Source organism: Primulina eburnea, chromosome 6 (genome assembly GCF_022965805.1).
Source record: "Primulina eburnea isolate SZY01 chromosome 6, ASM2296580v1, whole genome shotgun sequence".
Classification (NCBI taxonomy): domain Eukaryota; kingdom Viridiplantae; phylum Streptophyta; class Magnoliopsida; order Lamiales; family Gesneriaceae; genus Primulina; species Primulina eburnea.
The window spans coordinates 13,982,277-14,004,913 of NC_133106.1; the positions used below are offsets into that span (position 1 = coordinate 13,982,277).

General features: G+C 39.5%; 1 protein-coding gene across 1 annotated transcript; it reads right to left on the bottom strand.

Moving 5' to 3' along the window:
* Positions 1-15,392: 15,392 nt before the first annotated feature.
* Positions 15,393-16,902, bottom strand: LOC140835331 (uncharacterized). The gene is made up of 4 exons (XM_073200821.1): positions 16,134-16,902; positions 15,946-16,023; positions 15,504-15,844; positions 15,393-15,446 (listed from the first exon to the last, which is right to left on the bottom strand). The coding sequence occupies exons 1-4, from the start codon at positions 16,900-16,902 to the stop codon at positions 15,393-15,395; spliced, it is 1,242 nt and encodes a 413-aa protein (XP_073056922.1).
* Positions 16,903-22,637: the final 5,735 nt, after the last annotated feature.

Sequence of the window (22,637 nt, forward strand, 5' to 3'; positions counted from 1 at the left end):
TGATATATTTCCTTGCTTCAGTTCTAGAAATTCCTTCACTTTCTGACTTCGAACATCTCGAGGAAAATATTTGTCGTAGAATAAATCTTTAAACTCCTGCCACTTGAGTGCCGAGACATTAACTGATATCTTGGTGGCGTCCCACCAAGTCCTCGCCGTCTTGGTCAGTAGAAAAATGGCACAGCTGACTCGATCTATATATTGAAACTGAAGATAATCATATGTATTGTTAGAGTAGTTGGCTCTAGTGCAAGTGGGAGATTGTTAGAGTAGGTGCACGTCGAGCCAAGTGTTGGCCGAGTGTTCACAATGAAACTCTATGTAAAAACGATCTTTATTTTAATAATATTTGAAATTATTCTTTTGGCATATCTTTATCTGTATACCCATGCTAGGTGCATAGATAAAGCCCTTGAATATACAAATTGTAGAAAGAATATGAGATGCTCATATGATGAGTATCATGAAACTCATATTTGGAATACTGTATATTCTAAACAGTTCCTAGTCGATTCAGCCGCAGCTAAGAAGGATATAGGCCGCTCGAGATCGAGACTAGTATATGCAATGTGAGTACCATGTTTCATTGGTAGGAGACATTGTGATGTCCGAGCATGCAGATAGGTGCTCCTTGTATAGTGCACTGAACAATCCTCCATAAAAGATTTTCCAAGTGGTTCTCACTTATCGAGTGGAAATGTCCTAGTTTATGGTTGTACACCATTAGTCCTGATGACCCGGGACAACATTGAGACTCTATGTGCTAGAACTACACTTTGACTTGTTACCGACTCTCAAGGGGTCATCAGGTGGCAAGTTTGGGTGTTAGGTCGAAACATATAGGAGTCAATGCATTGTAGTCGGGGATTCACCGCTTACCTTCAAATGTGGATATCCTATGTGATCTCATGTGTATGTAGTATGAAATTTCTGATCAGAATATGGTGGTTATTATGAAAGGGGTTTCATAGATTACACCATCGATGCAACTACGACATGACACATAGTATCGATTCATTGACAACTCTCGATATACCAATGGTTGTCGAATCGGTCGGGATATATGAGTTGCAGGGACCGTACTGTACGCTAACCATAATTGAATGGTTCTTGCAGGCACTATCATTTGATACCTATGGAATCATGTAAGCGATTCTGCTAGGCGTTTAACATGATTGGTTGGGTACTATCAGACTTGAATTCTGACGTTTTTATTATCAAGGAGTTGATAAGTAAGAATGGAGCACTTGGGGTATGCTCGTATAAGGACATGTTTAGTCCGAATCACATGGAGATGTGAACCCACGGCTAGTTGTATCAATGAACCATTGAGGGTCACACAAGTGCTAACTTTCTAGATCCCGTTGATAATTAAAATAGTTCAATGTGTTGAACGGCTTACAAAGGAGTTTATAAGAGTAAATAAAAATAGAAGTATGACTTCTATAAGAAGAATGTAACTTTTAATTTGAGGAAGTGTTCCTAAATTAAAATTTGGCCAAACGAGTAATGTATTTGAAAATTGTGATTTTCATATACATTATTATGGACTAAATTAAATTAATTCAAGTGTTGAATTATTTAAACACTAGTGGACCTAGTAGAGTCCAAATAATTAAATTAATTCAAGTGTTGGATTAATTAAATAACATTGGACCTTATAGAGCCCAATTAGAAATAATTATTAAACTAGTGAGCATGAGTAAAATCAAGTAAAGGTTAAATGGTCTCAAATATGTTTGAGACATTTAAATAAAAGTTCATGGGCCTTGTAATTGTTAAAAGCCCAAGTAAAATGCATGCTTGGAAGGTGAAGGGTTGGAGACAACTTTTGAGTTAATGGCATTGTAATCTCACATGCAACTTTTTGACTAAATTTTTTCCACATCCAAGAAAAGTCTCCTCCATCTCTCCCTCACACCCTTTGGCCGAAATTTTGAAGGAATTCTTCACCATTTTTTGCTTTTTCAATTGTTGATGAAAGCACACACTTCTCAAAGAAAAATATAATAGCCAAGCCTGGTGAACGGTACGGTTTAAGTTTTCTTATGATTATGGATTATTTCGTTTAGATGTTAAGAGTTGTGATTATGAGTCATAGTATTGTTGGTTATTATTGTTTTGTGGCATTGTTAATATTAGTTGTTGGTAGTTGTATTGTATCAGCGTTGTGATTCGATTTTAGTTGCATAAGAGTTTGTTTTGGCCGAGACCAGACCGCACCCGCGGTATTTTGAGCAGCACCCCCGCAGTCTTTATTGCAGCATTTGTGGTGGATTGCCGAACAGACACCGCACCCGCAGTCGTAAGTTTCAGAATTTTGGTTGTGTTGCCGAGGGCACACCGCACCCGCGGTGCATGAACAGTACAAGCGTGTTTTCGGATTTTAGTGTTATAATGCAAGAGTTGGTCTCATTTTTCTCATTCTTTCTTCTCACTTCTCGATTCTTCTTCTCTTGGGAGACTAGGGTTCCAATTTCTCTCCTTTCTTTTCTTTAATCCAAGCTTCTTGTTGGTTAATTGTTGAGAGAACAAGGTTATTTTGGGATCAAGGAAGCTAAGGTAAGCTTTTGGTGTAATTTATTCTTGGTTTAGTGTTGGAAGAAATCATGGGTTTAGTGTTAGTGTTAGTTTTATGGATTAATTGATATGGGTTTATGATTATTGAGATGTTGATGGTGTAATTTATGGTTTATTGTCGTAGGAATTCAACCAAAGGTTTAGAACCAAGTGTTCCAAGTGTTGTAAGTGGAATTTCATTCCTTGTGCTCACATGATAATATATGTATTGTATTTCAATGGTTTTAATGTGCTATTCCCTTCATTTCATTCATGATTATGTATTGATACATTTGTGGTATATTATTGGAGACATTTTATGTCTCAATTGTGAAAAAGGGAATACAAGAGATTAGAGTCTTCAAAGTGTTTGATAAAATACCAAAGAGAGAGTTCAAATGATTCATGGATTGATAGATACATAGTCAGAGATTGCATGCAATTAGATAATCAACGACCATAGGCTTATATTCCTCAGAGTTATCGATTTATATCGATGAGATATAGGTACAGAGACAGAGATACTATATAGATATTAATCCAACAGAGAAAAGATAAATACCATCCTATTGTTATATTGCTATGTTATTCATGTTCCAAGAGTTTATGGTATTTAGTGATTTCAAAGCTATGTTTTCAGAGTATGGTATGTACATTGTTATGTAAGAGTTCCACTTGCTGAGTTTTATACTCATTTCAGTCAATGTCATGTGATGTAGATAAGAGCGATGGGTCGGGACGTTGATTGTGGGCCGGAGTCATATGCATACAAAGATGGAAGGAAGAAGATTATTTTTGAAAGCATTTTGGACATGATCACGAGAATGATATTTTGCTTTTTGTTGTATCATTTTATTGATCATGTGTATACTTTTGATTATTTATTAAATGTATTTTGAATCCTTCTTCCATTTTAAAGAAAAATTTTAATTTTCGCTGCTGTTTTATTAAAACCGGTCAGAGGTGCCACATTTAGTGGTATCAGAGCACCGTTCTTCGGACCAATGCATATGACTTCGTCTACTTTCAACGGTCCGGATATGTCTTCTTCTACATCTATTCATTGTTATCTATTGATATGTATTATGTGAGAACATTGTTGGAGTTATGCCTCTTAAGAGGAAAGCCGCAGATGGTGAGGATAGTTCTTCCTCTAGAGTTGTCGATGAGTTCGGCAAGTTGTTGAAAGAGCAAGCCAAGGTCCATAGTGAGCAGATCCAACAGTTGCTACGTTTGCAAGGAACAGGCCAAGGTAGAGGACAAGATAGAGGCCAAGTGGCTCAGGCAGTGGGAACCGATGGGATCTTTACAGCTTTCAAGAGGATGGATCCGCCTGAATTTGCAGAAAGCACTGATCCATTGGTGGCCGTAGAGTGGATCAAGGCACTTGAGGCTATTTTTTATCATCTCAACTATGAAGACAAGGACAGAATCAGTTGTGCAGTGTTCATGTTAGTCAAAGCTGCACGCATTTGGTGGAATGCTACCAAGGTTGGTGTTGATGTTCCGGCATTGAAGTGGCAAGAGTTCACTGATCTTTTCTATGAGAAGTACTTCCCAGACGCACTTCGAGCTAGGAAGGTGACTGAGTTCTTGGAGCTTCGACAAGGAGGTATGAATGTTGATAAGTACATCTTGAATTTTAAGGAGGGCTGTCTGTTTGCCCCGTATATTGCTTCCAATGACAATGATAAGGGTGCCCATTTCATTCGAGGCCTTCGAGCAGAAATCAGAAGGGACATCAACATGTCGAAGGCTGTGACATTCAAAGAGATTGTGGCGAAGGCTTTGTTGGCCGAGCAAGATGAGAAAGACATTGCCAGAGAAAGACAAGCGAGACAACAGGCCATTGCTCAGAGAGGCCAGGGTTCGAATCAAAGAGGAAAGGATCGTTTCAAAGGGAAAGGCAAGATAGAGCCGAGTCCTAAACCACCGGCAGTTCCATTTGATCCTGAGAAGCCTTTGTGTCCCAAGTGAAGTAGACATCATTGGGGAGAGTGCAGATTTGGTACTCATACTTGCTATCGATGTGGCACTGCAGGCCATATTGCCAAAGACTGTCCAAGAGAAGCGAGTAAAGAGAAGGTGCAGGGTCGCATCTTTAATATGACGAAGGAAGGTATAAACTATGATTCTTCTGTGATCTCTAGCACTATTTTAATTTCAAGCAGAGTAGCTACGACATTGATTGATACAGGTGCTACTCATTCTTTTATGTCTGAACTATTTTTGAGATCTTTGGGTATAGTTCCTTCTGTTCTTCCCCTCCAGTTCAATGTTGTTTTGCCTTCGGGGGATGTGTTGTGCCCGACATCTATTGTGTATGCGAACTCTGTTCAAATTGATGAGCGAGTGGTTTTTGCTGATTTGATTATTATTCCAATGGTCGCATTTGATATTATACTTGGCATGGATTGGCTATCAACCTATCGTGCAGTGAGTTGCGTTGCTAAGACGGTGAAATTTGCAGATGATGGCAATGGGGAAGGTATGCTCGCCAGTGCAGGTACTTCGCTGGTCTTTCCTTTTATTTCGTGTCTGGAGGCTAAGAAGTTGTTGTTTAGAGGTTGTGATGGGTTTCTGGCTTCGATTGTTGATGTGGATAGAATGGTTAAATTGAAATTGATGATATTGATGTTGTGAGGGAGTTTTCTGATGTATTTGAGGATGATGTGCCGGGTTTGCCGCCGGACAGAGATGTAGAGTTTGTGATTGATCTAGTTCCAGATACGGTTCCTATTTCTAAGGCTCCGTATAGAATGGCCCCTACAGAGATGAAGGAGTTGAAGACGCAGTTGCAAGATCTTTAGGATAAAGGTTTTGTTCGACCGAGTTCTTCGCCTTGGGGAGCTCCGGTTCTTTTTGTCAAGAAGAAAGATGGATCATTACGTCTTTGCATTGATTGCAGAGAGATCAACAAAGTGACTGTCAAGAATAAATATCCGTTGCCACGGATAGATGATTTGTTTGATCAGCTCCATGGGGCTACAGTGTTTTCGAAGATCGATCTGCGAACTGGCTATTATCCGTTGAAGGTTAGGGAGTCTGATATCCTTAAGACGGCGTTTCGAACCAGGTACGGTCATTATGAATTTCTTGTGATGTCTTTTGGTCTGACTAATGCTCCTTCAGTATTCATGGAACTGATGAACCGTGTGTTCAAGCCGTATTTGGATAGCTTTGTCATTGTTTTCATTGATGACATTTTGATCTATTCCAAGACCAGAGAGCTTCATGCAGAGCACCTTAGAGTTGTTCTTCAGTTGCTGAGAGAGAAGAGGTTGTATGCTAAGTTGAAGAAATGTGAGTTCTTGTTGGAGCAGATTTCTTTCTTAGGCCATGTTGTCTCGAAGGATGGTATAGCTGTTGATCAAACGAAGATTGAGGCGATTCAGAAATGGCCTATCCCTACCACGGTATCAGAGGTACACAGTTTTCTTGGTTTGGCGGGTTATTATCGTCGTTTCATTTCAGATTTTTCCAAGATTGCCCTGCCGTTAACCAATCTGACGAGGAAGAGTGTGAAGTTTGAGTGGTCCAATGAATGTCAGAGTGGATTTCAAGAGTTGAAAGATAAGTTGACGACAGCTCCGGTACTTGCATTGCCCAATGGTTCAGAGGATTTTGTTGTTTATACTGATGCGTCGAAGAAGGGTCTTGGTGCAGTGCTGATGCAACGTGGAAAGGTCATAGCCTATGCTTCTCGCCAGTTGAAGGACTACGAGAAGAATTATCCTATGCACGATCTGGAGCAGGCAGCTGTGGTTTTCTCCCTGAAAATCTGGAGAAATTATTTGTATGGCGAAAAGTGTGAAATTTTCACGGACCACAAGAGTTTGAAATATTTGTTCTCTTAGAAGGAGCTCAATATGTGACAGAGACGGTGGTTAGAGCTTGTGAAAGACTATGATGTGACGATCAGTTACCACCCAGGGAAAGCGAATGTTGTAGTGGATGCTTTGAGCCGTAAGTCGAGATCTTCTTTGAGTTCGATGATTCAGCAGCCGTTGTTGTTAGACTTCTAGAGAGAGGAGATAGCTTTGGTGGTTCCAAGGACCATTGCTCGCTTTTCAGCGTTGGTCATTCGTGCTACATTGACGGATAGGATCCGTAGAGAGCAGGCCATTGATGTTCAGTTGATAGAGATGAGAGCTAGAGCTAGAGATGTTGAATCAAAGATGGTGCACTTCTGATCATATCTGTCGTTTCCAAATCCGAACCATCTGGCACAACAGATCGGTTATTTGTATACAATACAGTATTACATACCTGACATTCTGATTGATACCCTTCTCTGACTATCGATATCAAACTCTGAACATTCTGGTCAATTTTCTGAACTGCTTCAACTCTCAACATCAGCTCTGATTCGGCTTTTACAGTATTGATTCTCCACTGCATACAATCGGTATCAAATACTGCTGCAGAAAATAATCATTCTCACGCAATTCAGAATAACAATCAGATACAGTAACCTGCTAAACTCATAGAACTACAAATATCTGATACTGACGTCAATCTCGGCCAACTGATCACGGCCTCATTATACCCAGATCGACAGATATATCGCCTCCGGATGCCACATACTCTGAATACAATCTGTCTCAGTCCAGATTCGCATCCACCAATTTCTATATACAATCTCTCAGTTTTCAGAATATTCAACACAATTATCAGATATTCAACAAAATCAGTCATATTCTTTCAATATATCAGAATATCACAGCTAACACTATCATAGAATCATCAAAATATCTTTGAACACAGAGTTTATCAACTTTCAAACATAGCTGATATATCCCACAGAGAACTAGTCAATCAGATGTAACTCTCGGCCAGTAATCTTCAACTGATTTTTCAACTCTTTCAGTTCTATCGGTGCCATTCTGTACAAAGTTCTAAGGAAAAGAAACTGTACCTGATATCAAGTCAAGGCGGACATCAATCTCCCTGACTAAAGGCAAAACCGAAATATCCTCTGAAAATAATAGCAACACTCATGCCATTGACAAATCAGCAAAGAATAAACTCGATTTCAGTAAATCAACTGAATACATGAGGAGTCCCTCCGCTCCTTCCGATAATCCTCGAGTCGTAGAGAATATGGGTCTCACAGGAATTCTAAATCCAGAATCCTTACCGTATAATGTTCATCCTTCGGCCATGTCAGGTCCGAATCTTACCATCTTCTGGGATCGATCTGTAATAGCTCTGTACTTGGTCAGCATATCATTATTCAAAATTTAGTTACAATCAGACAATACGAGTACAAATCAGCTAATTCAATTTCATTCTCATCTTACTGCAGTTTACGATATCTCACAGAATTTACTGATATAAAAACTCTTCCCAAAAAGGTAAAGAGATTACAATTACAGCAAATACAGACTCAACAGATAAAGTATACATCAATGCAATTCATTTAGAGATCATGTATAAAATGTACGAGAATCTCCCAATACATATGCAACAAAATCATAAAAGAACAGATACCTGTCACTACATCATCAAGTGCATCCTGGATTTGTTCCTCTGTCACTACCACCCGACGCTTCTGCTTCTGGGAATCTTCGGGAGCCTCTCTGTGGACATACTCTCATAAAATGTCCCGTCTGTCGGCAGATACGGCAACTACCAAAGACTGCTTGGCATTGATTAGTGGAATGTCTCCCTCCGCAGGTTCTGCAATACCATCCAGTATAACTCTGACTCGAACTACTGGAGCTAGAAAGACTACTGCCTAACTTCTGAAACTTCTTCTTTCGAGCTTTCAAATAGTCTTTCTTTTCACCACTACTACTACAAGTCTCAGGTCCGAGAGGTGGTTGCTGTGGTCTCGATGCTAGTGGCGAAAACGAAGCTCCTTTTTGCCTTATCAGAATGGCTTCGGCTCTCTTGGCCCTACTCAGAGCATCAACAAAACTATAGGGTCGGCTTGTACTTACTAATGTCAATATCTCAGGATCCAATCCCTTAACAAACTGATCAGTCACAGCTTCATCATTGAGAAACATATTCTTCAATGCTTAGCTGACCCTGTTTCAAATTTTCAAACTCAGTTTCCTTATCCTCTCGGTACGAACTTGGGAAAAATCTTCAACAGAACTCAATTTTGAAGATATTCCACGTAATCACCGTACCACACCATTCCAAGGATTCATTGGTTGCAACCCACCAACTCCTTGCGACTTCCTGTAACTGATGTCCAATCAGTTTAACTCTACGTTCATCTGGGTACTCGAGTTTATCAAACAGTATCTCTATATCATCCAACCAATTCTCACAATCAACAGTCGTCTCAGTACCCCTCAGAATCGGCGGTTGGAATGACTGAAACCTACTCAACTGTATTTCCATTGGAGTTTCTGACACATCCATCTGATCAATCCAGATACTTTCCTGGTTCTGGGATTCTTCGAGGAGCTAATCTGATTATCACAAGGGTTAGTAACAAGATACCACAACATGTTTCAAGTTTCAGTCCTCCTCTGATCATCTTACAGCTGATCAAGAGTCGGTTATGATTCAACCTCAATACTGCATATTACTATATCAAATAAGATAAATCAAATAACATTTATCAACAAGGCAGTAAATCATGCTAGCAATCACATGCAAGGAAGGAAAATTCATTCTACCCTGCTCACTAGCCTCTATCTTAGTCTCAATCTAATGGATCTATCACTCTGATACCACCTGTTGTGGGGACTCGGACGCTAATTCATGTTTGAATCATCATTAATGTCAAATATAACAATTAAGAAAAGTGGGACTAATTTTTTTTTCCCTTTTTAAATATGAATGCGGAAACGTAATAGTAATCTATTTGATATACATGTGAATAAAAAAGTACAAATCATGTCCTACATGTTTCTATCGCAACTAGGTTCAACATCTATACATCCAGTGCTGAATCCTATCCTGCTTCTGGGCCCGGATCTCCACGCTATCTATACTCTCTCATCCTCTTCATGATCCTGTCCCAGCTGTTGTCAAGCACACATACAAAAAAGACAACAGCCGATAACTCCGGTAAGAATTATATTCCCAGTATAAATCATGTAAACATGCAATTATATAAACAATATAAAAGCATATAACAAATGTTCATAACATGTAACAAAATCAGAAACATGAATCGATATCAACCGTATATCATACTCTAAGCCTGTAGCAAATCATAAACATAACTCAATACAAACTCTGAATCACACTCCATGATTCTTAGACTGACTCGACTCATCCTAATCTAGGGATCCCGATCTGAATAAGAACATACCCCCACCTACACTCCCGATCGGGGTGGTGACATGTTATTATTCACGGACTTTGGCTCTTTCCATATCGAACACCAGTAATAGAAGAAACTCCAATTCTATCCACTCCGATATAGCCAAACGTCCGGTGTCTTGGCTAATTAGCCACAGACTGGGCCTATCGACCCTGGCATCTCTATCGAACATCAGTAATAGAAGAAATTCCAATTCTATCCACTTCGATATAGCCAAACCTCTGTGACAATGTGCAATGGGCCCGTGGCAATTCCATCACAATCAGGCACCTCTGTCACGAGATCAAATGTATACGACTGGGCACGTTCGCCTATGACTCAATACATAAATTGTCTATAAATCCATAGACCAAATATATCAATCACAATCAATTGCAAATAACAATGCAATAACATAAAGTATGTGATTTTGGGAAACTCGAGTCAAATCTATCAATCTGGCAATATCAATATCAAATATATTGTCTCAATGTATAACTCAATTCAAAATCTGTTCTGATAAAAACTCAAATCAAACCTAATCTGATAAATGTCACGATACAACGATGCAATCCCAATCAATATTGAATCTGATCAAAATAAATCTATTGATGTTTCGACGGCATAATAACACAGTCTCAATAACCCCATCACAGATATAATATCATAACTCATGATCGGTATCGATACACTCATGATTTCAGTAAAAACATACCGCAATATTAAATCTGTGCAATCTCAATCATATTTCCTCAGAAAATCATAACAATTGCATAAATAGTCTGTTCTTCAGTCTGATTTCGATGAGACAATGTCTATTGCGTCAAGAACTCTATATATGAATCCTATTCGATTTCTTCAATAGCATAATTTCAACCGATATCAGAATTCGATAAAACTTACGTCCTGTTGTAGCTTTCGTCGCTAGGAACTTGGTACTGATGTCAATTTACAAATCATAGAACGGATCGAAATAAAAAGGCGTAAGGATATTTCTTCTCAAAGCTTCGCTCCTTTCTCTGAAATCTTAGGAATGAAATGAAATTCAGATATATATATATATATAAATATATATATATCTCGTGCATGTTCAAGGGGCAAGTGGCATATTTTCGTGTTGCATGCCGCGCGCATATGCGTGCCCAAGGCCTGAGCATATGCGCCTGGATTTCTGCCTGGCACTTCTAAATTTATCAACTCGCGCATATGCGCGCACTCGGCTCGCGCATATGCGCGAGACCTACTGGCTCGTGCACACACACACTCGCGCATATGTGTGCCTCTACGCCGCTCATATGCGCCAACTTCTCTGGACTCGCATTTGACCTTGTGCACAGCTCGTGCATATGCACGACCACATCTCGCGCATATGCGCGAGGTCTTCTGCCACCCACGCGCATATGCGCGGCTCCTTGTCACGCATATGCGCGAGGTGTTCTGCCCTCGCACATATTTCGTGTTTTCTCCCGTCTTTTCGGTCTAATCTTTCCCGTCTATAATCACATTAATTATCCCCAAATAATTTCAGATTAACAGGATAAAATTCTCGGGCCTTACAATACATTTCGATATATAATCAAAAGTATCTACATGATCAATAAAATGATGCAACAAAATACAAAATATCATTTTTGTTATCATGTCCAAAATGCTAGAAAAATAGTCTTCTTACTTCTTTCTCTTATGCATATGACTCCGGCCCCAATCAACGTCCAGGCTCGTCGCTCTTACCTGTATAACATGAAATAACTAAAATGAGTATAAAACTCAGCAAGTGGAACTCTTGCATAGCAATGTATACCTATCATACTCTGTAAAACATGGCTTTGAAAACATTAAATACCATCAACTCTGAAACATAAATATCTTGGCATGAATAACAATAACGATGGTATTTCTCTTTTCTCTGTTGGATTGATATCTAAATAGTATCTCTGTATCTGTACCTATATCCCATCGATATAAGTCTATACTATGTTGGGATATAAGCCTATGGTCGTTGATCAACTAATTGCATGCAATCTCTGACTATGTATCTATCAATCCAATAATTCAATTTGAATTCTCTCTTTGGCATTAAATCAAACACTTTGATGACTCTTTTCTCTTGTATTCCCTTGTACATAATTGAGACATAAAATGCTTCTAATACACAACAAAGTGTATTAATACATAGCATGAAGCAGTTGGAAGGGAATAACATGTTAAAACCATTGAAACATAATACATATATTATCATGTGAGCACAAGAAAATGAATTCCACTTACTACACTTGGATCACTTGATTCTATTCTCTTGGTACAAATCCTGCAACAATAAACCATGTATTGCACCATCAATAACTTAATAATCACAAACCCAAACCATAAATGCCATAAAATCATCACCATCAACCAACCCATTATTTCCCAACATCATAAACCAAGAATAAACTATACCACAAGCTTACCTTATCTCCTTGAACCAACAATGACCTTGTTCTCACTTCAATAACCCCACAAGATGCTAGAATCAAAGGAAGGAAATGAAAGAAAATGAAACCCTCACCTCCCCTTGAGCTGCAAACCGAGAAGAATGGGAAAGAAATGAGGAAAATGAAGCCAACTCTTGCATTATATCACTTAAAACCGAAAACACACTTTTACTATTCATGCACCGCGGGTGCGCTGCTGATCTTACCACAGGTGCGCTGTGTGTATTGGACAACAACCGAAAATCTGAAAACGTCGACCACAGGTGCGCTACAAAACTGACCGCGGGTGCGGTCTGGTCTCTGCCCAAACACCGCGGGTGCGGTGGCTATCTGACTGCGGGTGCGGTCACCGCTGTAGCTAACAACAACTTTTGCAACTAAAATCGAATCCCAACATCACTTCTCTTCACAATCTGACAACACTCCCAACAAGAAAGTTGAACTTATACATCTCATCTAACCATTAAAATTGGCCTCATAACAATTGGCTCAACATCCGAATTACCATGAATTAAATCGCAACAAAGCTACAATAAAACCACACATCATCTAATATCAACAATACTATAAACCATAAATCACAACTCTTAACATAAAAACTATACATAAACTTAACCAAATAGTCCATAAACAATAAAAATCTTAAACTGTACCGTTCACCAGGCTTGGCTATTACAATTAAAGTAATCACATCAGCTGTCTGTTGGATCAATTCTGGTCCTAACATATTTCTTTCACCGGCTTCATCCCAGTTCAATGGTGACCTACATTTTCTGCCGTACAATGCCTCGTATGGTGCCATGCCAATCGTCGTCTGATAACTATTGTTATATGTAAATTCCGCAAGTGGCAATTTAGAATCCCAGCTACCAGGAAAGTCAATCGTGCAGGCTCGTAGCATATATTAAAGAATCTGAATCACCCTCTCAAACTTCCCGTCACTCTGAGGATGATAAGCTGTGCTAAAATACAACTTGGTGCCCAAGGCTCTGTGCAAGCTCTTCCAGAATTCAGAAGTAAACCTTGGGTAACGATCAGATACAACTGACACAGGAATACCATGAAGTCGCACAATCTCAGCTACATAGACTTCAGCAAAGTGGTTCTTTGTAAACGTTGTCTTGACCGGAAGAAAATGAGCCGATTTGGTTAACCTGTCAACAATAACCCAAATGGAGCTGTAACCCTTTGGTGTTCTTGGAAGTCCCACTACGAAGTCTATAGTGATGTGCTCCCACTTCCACTGAGGTATTGGGAGGGATTGCAAATTTCCAGCAGGTCTTTGATGCTCAATCTTTACCTGCTGACATGTTAGACATTCGGATATAAACTTTGCGATGTCACTTTTCATACCTGGCCACAAGTAGAGACGTCGGAGATCCTGATACATCTTTGTGCTACCTGAATGTATCGAGTATGGCGCGGTATGAACCTCTGTCAAAACATCCCGTCGAATGTCATCACCACTTGGGACACATATCCGACCTCTAAATGTTAGCAAATCATTAGTGTTCATCGCAAACTCTGTATTTCCTTTCTCATCGGCTTTAAATCGCAATTTCATCAACTGATTGTCATTAGGTTGCTCATGTCGTATCCTATTTGTCAACGTAAGTCGAATAACCAAAGCTGAAAATCTAGCGATGGTCCCTTGATCTACTGTAGCAATCTCGCTTCTTTGAAGATCCAATAACAACGGCTCGTGAATAAATGAACTCAAAGAACAAACTGACTTACGGCTCAAAGCATCTGCAACAACGTTTGCTTTACCTGCGTGATAGCTAATGGTCACATCATAATCTTTAACAAGTTCTAACCACCTCCTCTTTCGCATATTGAGTTCCTTCTGAGAGAATAAATATTTCAAGCTCTTATGGTCTGTGAAAACTTCACATTTTCGCCATACAGATAATGCCTCCATATTTTCAATGCGAAGACCACTGCAGCCAACTCAAGATCGTCGGTGGGATAATTCTTCTCGTAATCCTTCAACTGACGAGATGCATAAGTGATTACTTTCCCACGCTGCATCAGTATAGCTCCAAGTCCCATCATTGACGCATTAGTGTAAACAATAAAATATTCAGTACCACATGGAAGTGATAGGATAGGGGCTGAGGTCAACTTGTCTTTCAACACTTGAAATCCGTGTTGGCACTCGTTTTTCCACTCAAACTTCACCGCTTTTCTCGTCAGATTGGTTAATGGCAGAGCTATTTTGGAGAATTTGGCAATAAAACGTCGATAATAACATGCCAAACCAAGAAAACTACGCACCTCGGAGACTGTCGTAGGAATAGGCCATTTTTTAATCGCTTCAATCTTCATGGGATCCATTGCAATGCCGTCTCTGGAAACGATGTGGCCCAGAAATGATACTTGCTCTAACCAGAATTCACAATTTTTCAATTTTGCGTAAAACTGCTTTTCCCTTAATAACTGCAATACATTCCTGAGATGCTCGGCATGGAGTTCCCGAGTCTTGGAATAAATCAGGATATCGTCAATGAAAACGATAACGAAGCTATCCATATATGGCTTGAAGACTCGGTTCATTAGATCCATGAAGACAGACGGATCGTTCGTCAACCCGAATGACATGACTAAGAACTCATAATGATCATACCTGGTCCTGAATGCAGTTTTAAGGATGTCGGCTTCCCTAACTTTCAGCTGATAATAACCAGAACGCAGATCAATCTTTGAAAACACTGTCGCTCCATGTAACTGATCAAAGAGATCGTCAATCCTCGGTAATGGATATTTATTCTTGATTGTGGCTTTGTTGACCTCTCTATAATCAATGCACAACCGCAAAGATCCATCTTTCTTTTTGACAATAAAAACTGGAGCTCCGCACGGAGATGATCTCCGACGAATAAAGCCTTTGTCTAATAGATCCTGAAACTGATTCTTCAGTTCCTTCATGTCAGTCGGGTCCATTCGGTAAGAAGCTTTCGAAATCGGAGCAGTACCTGGAACTACGTCAATCACAAACTCAACTTCACAGTCACGTGGTAATCTAGGCACATCATCTGCAAATACGTCAGGAAAATCCCGAACTACCTCAATCTCATTCAACTTCATCTTCATCTCAGTGTCACATCTATCACAACAGCTAAAAACCCACCCCTGACACCCCTCTAATAACATTTCGTTAGCTTTGAGATAAGAAATATAAGGAGTGCTAAGCGAAATACTTGAACTTTGGAAAATCTCGCTTTCATCATCTTCTGCAAGAAATCGCACGTCTTAGCCACGCAGTCAATAACCGCACGATATGACGATAGCCAGTCCATTCCCAAAATAACATCAAACGCCACCATAAGAATAATATAAAGATCAGCAAAATAGATTTTCTCATTAACTTGCAATGTACAACCTTTAAGAATACTAGAAGGCCATATTTCGTCTCCCGATGACAACAAAATACTATAGTGGAGAGGTTCAAAAGACGGAACAACATTCAAAGAGCGCAAGAAAGTTTCAAACATAAAGGAATGCGTAGCACCAGTGTCAATCAAGGTAATAGCGGCCTTGCCTGAAATTAAGAAAGTCCCTGATATACAAAAAAACCAGGATTTGCGCCTTCTTTGGTCATTGTGAAGATTCTGCCTTGAACCCTATCCTTTCCTTTCTCACCCTTCACTGGACAATTTTTGATAACATTTCCAACACCTCCACAACGAAAGAATCGATTACTTCCAACCAAGCACTCACCTATATGCATTTTGCCACATTTTGGACATACAGGTCGATCATATGTAGGCGGTGGCATAGGAGCTTTGGGTCAATGCTCATCTTTTTCTTTGCCTCGAACTTGCCCTTACCTTTCCATCTGGATCCTTGGCCTTTAGTAGAAAAATCTTGGCGCTTCAATTGTCTTTCACTTTCAATTTCCTTCTCGTCCTGCTCGAGCATCCTTCCTTTTTCAAAAATTTCTTTATATGAAGCAGCTTTAGACATTCGAACGTCTCTTTTAATTTCAGCTCGGACACCTCTAAGAAAATGCTCGCCCTTTTCGATGTCATTGCTAGCCAGATATGGGGAAAACTGACACCCCTCTTCAAATTTGAGAATATACTCTTGCATTGACATATTTCCATGCTTCAGTTCTAGAAATTCCGTCACTTTCTGAGTTCGAACATCTCGAGGAAAATATTTGTCGTAGAATAAATCTTTAAACTCCTGCCACTTGAGTGCCGAGACATTAACTGATATCTTGGTGGCGTCCCACAAAGTCCTTTCCATCTTGTTCAGTAGAAAAGTGGCACAGCTGACTCGATCATTATCGTCAAACTGCAGATAATCATAAATAGCCTCCACAGCTTTGAACCATTCCAAGGAGACCATGGGATCAGTGCTACCATCAAATTCAGGTGGCTTCATCTTACGAAATCTTTCGTATGCGCCTTCAATAAGAGGCTCGGGTCTCACTTGCATTCTCTCTCTCCCTCGCCCTGCATTCTGCATCCGTAAGAGCTGCTGAATTTGCTCGCCATGTACCTTGGTCTGTTCTTTTAGGAACTTGCTAAATTCACCAACCACTCTAGATGATGAACTATCCTCCCCTTCTGGTTCTTTACGCTTAGGCGGCATGATACTATGATACATATTAGTTTAAAACCATTTCCATACATAACATATCATAACTATTGATGCTACACATCCATATTATATCAAATGATGCAGGTACATACATACCGAATTGTCGACAGCAGATGAAGTCATATGCCAAATCATTGATCCGAAAATCTTTGCTCTGATACCACTAAATGTTAGAGTAGGTGCACGTCGAGCCAAGTGTTGGCCGACTGTTCACAATGAAACTCTTTGTATAAACGATCTTTATTTTAATAATATTTCAATTTATTAATTTGGCGCATCTTTATCTTTATACCCATGCTTGTTGCATAGATAAAGTCCTTGAATATACAAATAGTAGAAAGAATATGAGATGCTCATATGATGAGTATCATGAAACTCATATTTGGAATACTGTATATTCTAAACCGTTCCTAGTCGATTCAGCCGCCACTAAGAAGGATAAAGGCCGCTCGAGTTAGAGACTAGTATCTGCGATGTGAGTACCATGTTTCATTGGTAGGGGACATTGTGATGTCCGAGCATGCAGATAGGTGCTCCTGGTAGAGTGCACTGAACAACCCTCTATAAAGGACTTTCCAAGTGGTTCTCACTTATCGAGTGGAAAAGTCCTAGTTTATGGTTGTACACCATTAGTCCTTATGACCCGGGACAACATTGAGACTCTATATGCTAGCGTTTCACTTTGACTTGTTTACCGACTCTTATGGGGTCATCAGGTGGCAAGGTTGGGTGTTACGGCGAAACATATAGGAGTCGATGCATTGTAGCCGGGGATTCACCGCTTACCTACGGGTATGGATATCCTATGTGTTTATCATGTATGTGTGGGTTGAAATCTCTGATCAGAGTATGGTGGTAATTATGAAAGGGGTTTCATAGATTACACCATCGATGCAACCACAACATGACACATAGTATCGATTCATTGACAACTCTCGATAGACCAATAGTTGTCGAATCGGTCGGGATATATGAGTTGAAGGGACCGTACTGTACGCTAACCATAATTGAATGGTTCTTGCAGGCACTATCATGTGATACCTAGGGAATCACGTAAGCGATGCTGCTAGGCGCTTAACGTGATTGGTTGGGTACTATCAGACTTGAGTTCTGACGTTCTTACTATCAAGGAGTTGATAAGTAAGAATGGAGCAATTGGGGTATGCTCGAATAAAGACATGTTTAGTCCGAATCACATTGAGATGTGAACCCACGGCTAGTTGTATCAATGAACCATTGACGGCCACACAAGTACTTGCTTAGTAAATCCCGAAGAGAAGTAAAATAGTTCAATGTGTTGAACGGCTTATAAATGTGTTTATAAGCGTAAAGAAAAATTAGAAGTATGACTTCTATGAGAGAAATATAAATTTTAATTAATGGAAGTGTTCCTAAGATTAAAATTTGGCCAAGTAAATAATGTAGTTGAAAATTGTGATTTTCATAAACATTATTGTGGACTAAATTAAATTAATTCAAGTGTTGAATTAATTAAACACTAGTAGACCTAGTAGAGTCTAAATAATTAAATTAATTCAAGTGTTGAATTAATTAAATAATATTGAGTCTTGTAGAGCTCAATTTAAATAATTATTTAACTAGTGGGACTTGAGTAAAATCAAGTAATATTTAATTAATCTCAAATGTGTTTGAGATAATAAAATTTAGTCTATGGTTTTTAATTTGTTAAAAACCATATAATATATAAGTGAGACATGTAGGGATTGCATGCTTGGGAGGTGAAGAGCCTTGATTACTTTTTGAATAAAATATTGAAAAGCATGGGATCACTTTTTGACACACCCAAGGCTAATCTTCCCTCCCCATACACACCTCTTGGCCGAAATCTCTCAAGGATTTTTCCTCTCAATTTTCTTCCATTTTGTTCTTCATTTTGGAGAGCAAAAATCATTCTCTTTGAAAAAATCCTCAAGTTTTTCTAGTGCAAAACTTGAGGGGATTTACCTTGCTAAGTGGTGGGCTTGATTTTTGGAGGAAGGAAGCTTGTAGACTTATCTTGCCAAGAAGAGCTTAGTTGCTAGCAACTAAGTTGGAGCCATCATCAACTTCTTGAAGTTGATAGGTAAAAATCCTAAATCATCCTATGCATGGTTTTTGTTGATTTTGCAAATATTCCACAAAACTTTTAAGGGGGCCGAAATTTTTGCTCTAAAAATTATATTTTTCGCTTCTGTTGCGTTTCCGGCCTCCGTAACCGGTCCGCTTTCAAGTGGTATCCGAGCTAAGGTTACGATTTTTGTGTAATATTTGCGTAATATTATGTTGAGATCGATTTCTAACCGTTTGAGATTTTTGTGCAACAATAAACATCAAGGCCGAAATTTTTACAAAAAAAAAAAATAAATAAAGTTTTCGGGGCTGCCCGAGGGCTGCCCGAAGGGGCTGCCCGAAAATTTCGGGCAGCCGAGGGGCAGCCCAAGGGGCTGCCCGAAACTTCCAGTTTTTAATAAAAAAAAAAATTTTTTTGTTGTGGCCGGAATCCGGCGACGGAGCTCCGGCGACGGCGATGACGGCTAGGGTTTCCAAAAGTGTTTTGGATAATCTTAGTGTCATGGGCCTTGAGTTGTTGGGCCATTAGATGGTCAACATATTTTGTGAAATTTAAATGGGCCTAAGTATTTTTGTGAAAAATGAGTTTTGGGCCCTTAAAGTTTAAATTTACAATTGTTGCACATATTTTCTCATAAAATAAATAATTGAAGTAGGACTTTAATTATTTATAGTAAATTGTGATTTACAAGAAATTCGATTATAAATAAATTAATTTGAAAGTAGACAAAGGAGTTTGTATACTTTGTTAATTTAATTTATAATTGTGGCGGTTAGTGATTGGATCAAGATATATAATATTGGATCAATTAATTATAGTGATAATTAATTGATGGTGTATGATATGTGATATTATGCATGAAGGATGATCAAAAGCCCAAGCCCAATTTGCTAGGTGTATGCTAGGATATTTGTGTTGTATGATTGTAATAATTATCAATTTATAAAGTGGGCTTGGTTTATGGCCCGTTCCCACCCCCATGAGATGTATCCCTATGTGCCATGGATATTTAAATGTAAATATTAGAATAGTGGAAGATCAAGATTGGAAGATGGTGGCCTTGGTGATTATGAAGATCGAAGACATGTAATATTGGATGCTAATGTAATAATTTAGTTGCATTGCATTCCGTGCATTTACCCTATGATTGGACCTAGGCCCGTGTTTGGCTCACACGGGCCATTAGTTTTGGGGCAATTGATCATCCTTGTACTGTTTTCTATTTATAATATATGCATGATATGTTATAAATAATGAGTATGTGCGTTATTATTATTATAATAACAAAGTTGCATGAATCCGGCAAACATACGATCAAACATGGCGAGCTTTTAAAATAAAATTAATGATGAGACCTTTCAAAATTAAAAACCCTCATTTTGAATAAGATTCAAAATTAATATCAAGTCCGAAAAGGGGAATTATAAATTTGTTTATAATTTCCTTGTCTTCCATCGACAATGGATGCATGATGAACGCTACCCGTACTCGGGGCTCGGCTCATATTATTGAGGGGGCCCTGGGTGCCGGAAAGCTGTGACATCCATTGACATGGTGATGTGAACTACGTGGAACTCCCATGATTTCGGCTCATATTATTGAGGGAACTCATGGCGACCGTCCATTAAGGTTCAATATCGATGGGTTAGGCTTGACACGTAAAGATGAACGACGTCATATTATTGGGTCCTAATCAAACGTGAGACAAAAGAATACGTAGAGGGTTGCATGGCGATGCAATTGGAAACTACCTTTTAGGAGTTGTGATGGCCGATATTATTCGGGATCACAATTCGCTAATTGGACCTTACGTACCTACTGAGGAAAGTGTTTCCCGTTTTCACTAGAGGGTAGTGAAAATGTCAAAACAGTGGGAGCGATTATTTATAAAGTAAAAGTCCAAACTTTATATCTTATTAAATATTTTAAAATAGTCATTAACATTTATCTGTTTTACTTTTCAGTACAATCTTTGACATGTCATCAATTCGCAACCCGTTTTCCGTCATTCTCGAAAAACACATTCTAACCGGACCAAACTATATCACTTGGCTAAGAAATTTAAAGATTGTCCTAAACTCGGAGAAGATCGCGTATACACTGACTGAGGCGCCCCCTGCTGAGGCTCCTATAGGCTGCACTCCTGAGGAATTGCAGACCTACAAGGAATGGTGTGACCATGACTTGAAGGCGAAGTGTTATATGCAGGCTTCAATGAACGATGAGCTGCAAAGGCGATTCGAGGATGCAAAGAATGCTGCTGACATTCATATGCACCTCAAGGAGCTCTTCGGAGAGCAGACTCGGCCTTTGAGGCATGCCACAGTAAAGGAGCTCATCACTTTACGCATGCGAGATGGGACTTCGGTCCATGCGCATGGCCTAAAGTTGATTGGGCTCGTGGACAAGCTCGTAGGCATGGATTTGGTGTTGCCTTCGGAGTTGACCACTGATGTGTTGCTGCTGTCGCTGCCTAGCTCTTTCGATCCTTTCGTTGTGAACTTCAACATGAACAAGCTCGAGCCCAGCCTTGAAGAGTTGGTGAACATGCTTGTGACCTTTGAGTCCACAATCAAAAAGGAGAAGCAGGTTCTTTATGTGGGCTCTTCATCTGGCACGAAGACCGGTCCACATGGGAAGGGAAAGAAGCGTTCTTTCCAGCGCCCCAAGAAGAGCGAGCCCTTGAAGAGGCAGACTCCGAGTCCCTTAGTGGCAGCCGCGCCAGCAAAGGCTGAGAAGACTGTTGACATCTGTCACCACTGCAAGAAGCCTGGACATTGGAGGCGTAACTGCAGGGAATATCTTGCGCAGAAGGGTTCTGGCAAAGGTATGTTCTTTATTGAAGTAAATATCTCGATTAACTCTACTTCTTGGGTATTGGATACCGGCTGTGGCTCACATCTCTGTAATGACTTGCAGGCGATGGGAAGAAGTAGGAGGCTCCGAGAGGGTGAGACCTTCTTAAGGATGGGCAATGGAGCAAGAGTTGCTGCCAAAGCCGTAGGAGATATTTGTTTAATTTTGAACAATGATTTTAAGTTTGTATTAAGAGATGTTTTGTTCGTACCAGAATTGATTAAAAACATTATTTCCATTCCTATGCTTGATATTGATGGATATTCTTGTTTATTTGGCAAAGGTGTTTGCAATATTTACAAGAATGAATGTTTAGTTGGTACCGGTGAACTTGAAAACAATCTCTACACCTTAAAATTAAAAGATATTCCACTTAACAATGTCCAAACGATAACAACAACAAATAAGCGCAAACAAGATACTCTTAATTCGGCACAATTATGGCATGCTCGATTAGGTCATATATCCCTAAGAAGGATGAACAAGTTAGTGGGAGTTGGCATGTTTGATATGTCCGATATTAATGCTCTCACGACTTGTGAATCCTGTCTAAAAGGAAAGATGACCAAAATTCCCTTTAAGGGCCATGCGGAGCGAGCCAAAGGGTTATTGGATTTGATCCATACCGATGTGTGCGGTCCGCTTAGCATCACCACTAAGCATGGACATGCCTACTTCATCACCTTTACCGATGACCATTCGAGGTATGGGTATGTGTATTTGATGAAATACAAGTCTGAAGCCTTTGAAAAGTTCAAAGAATTCAGAAGTGAAGTAGAGAATCAATTGGGACGAAGCA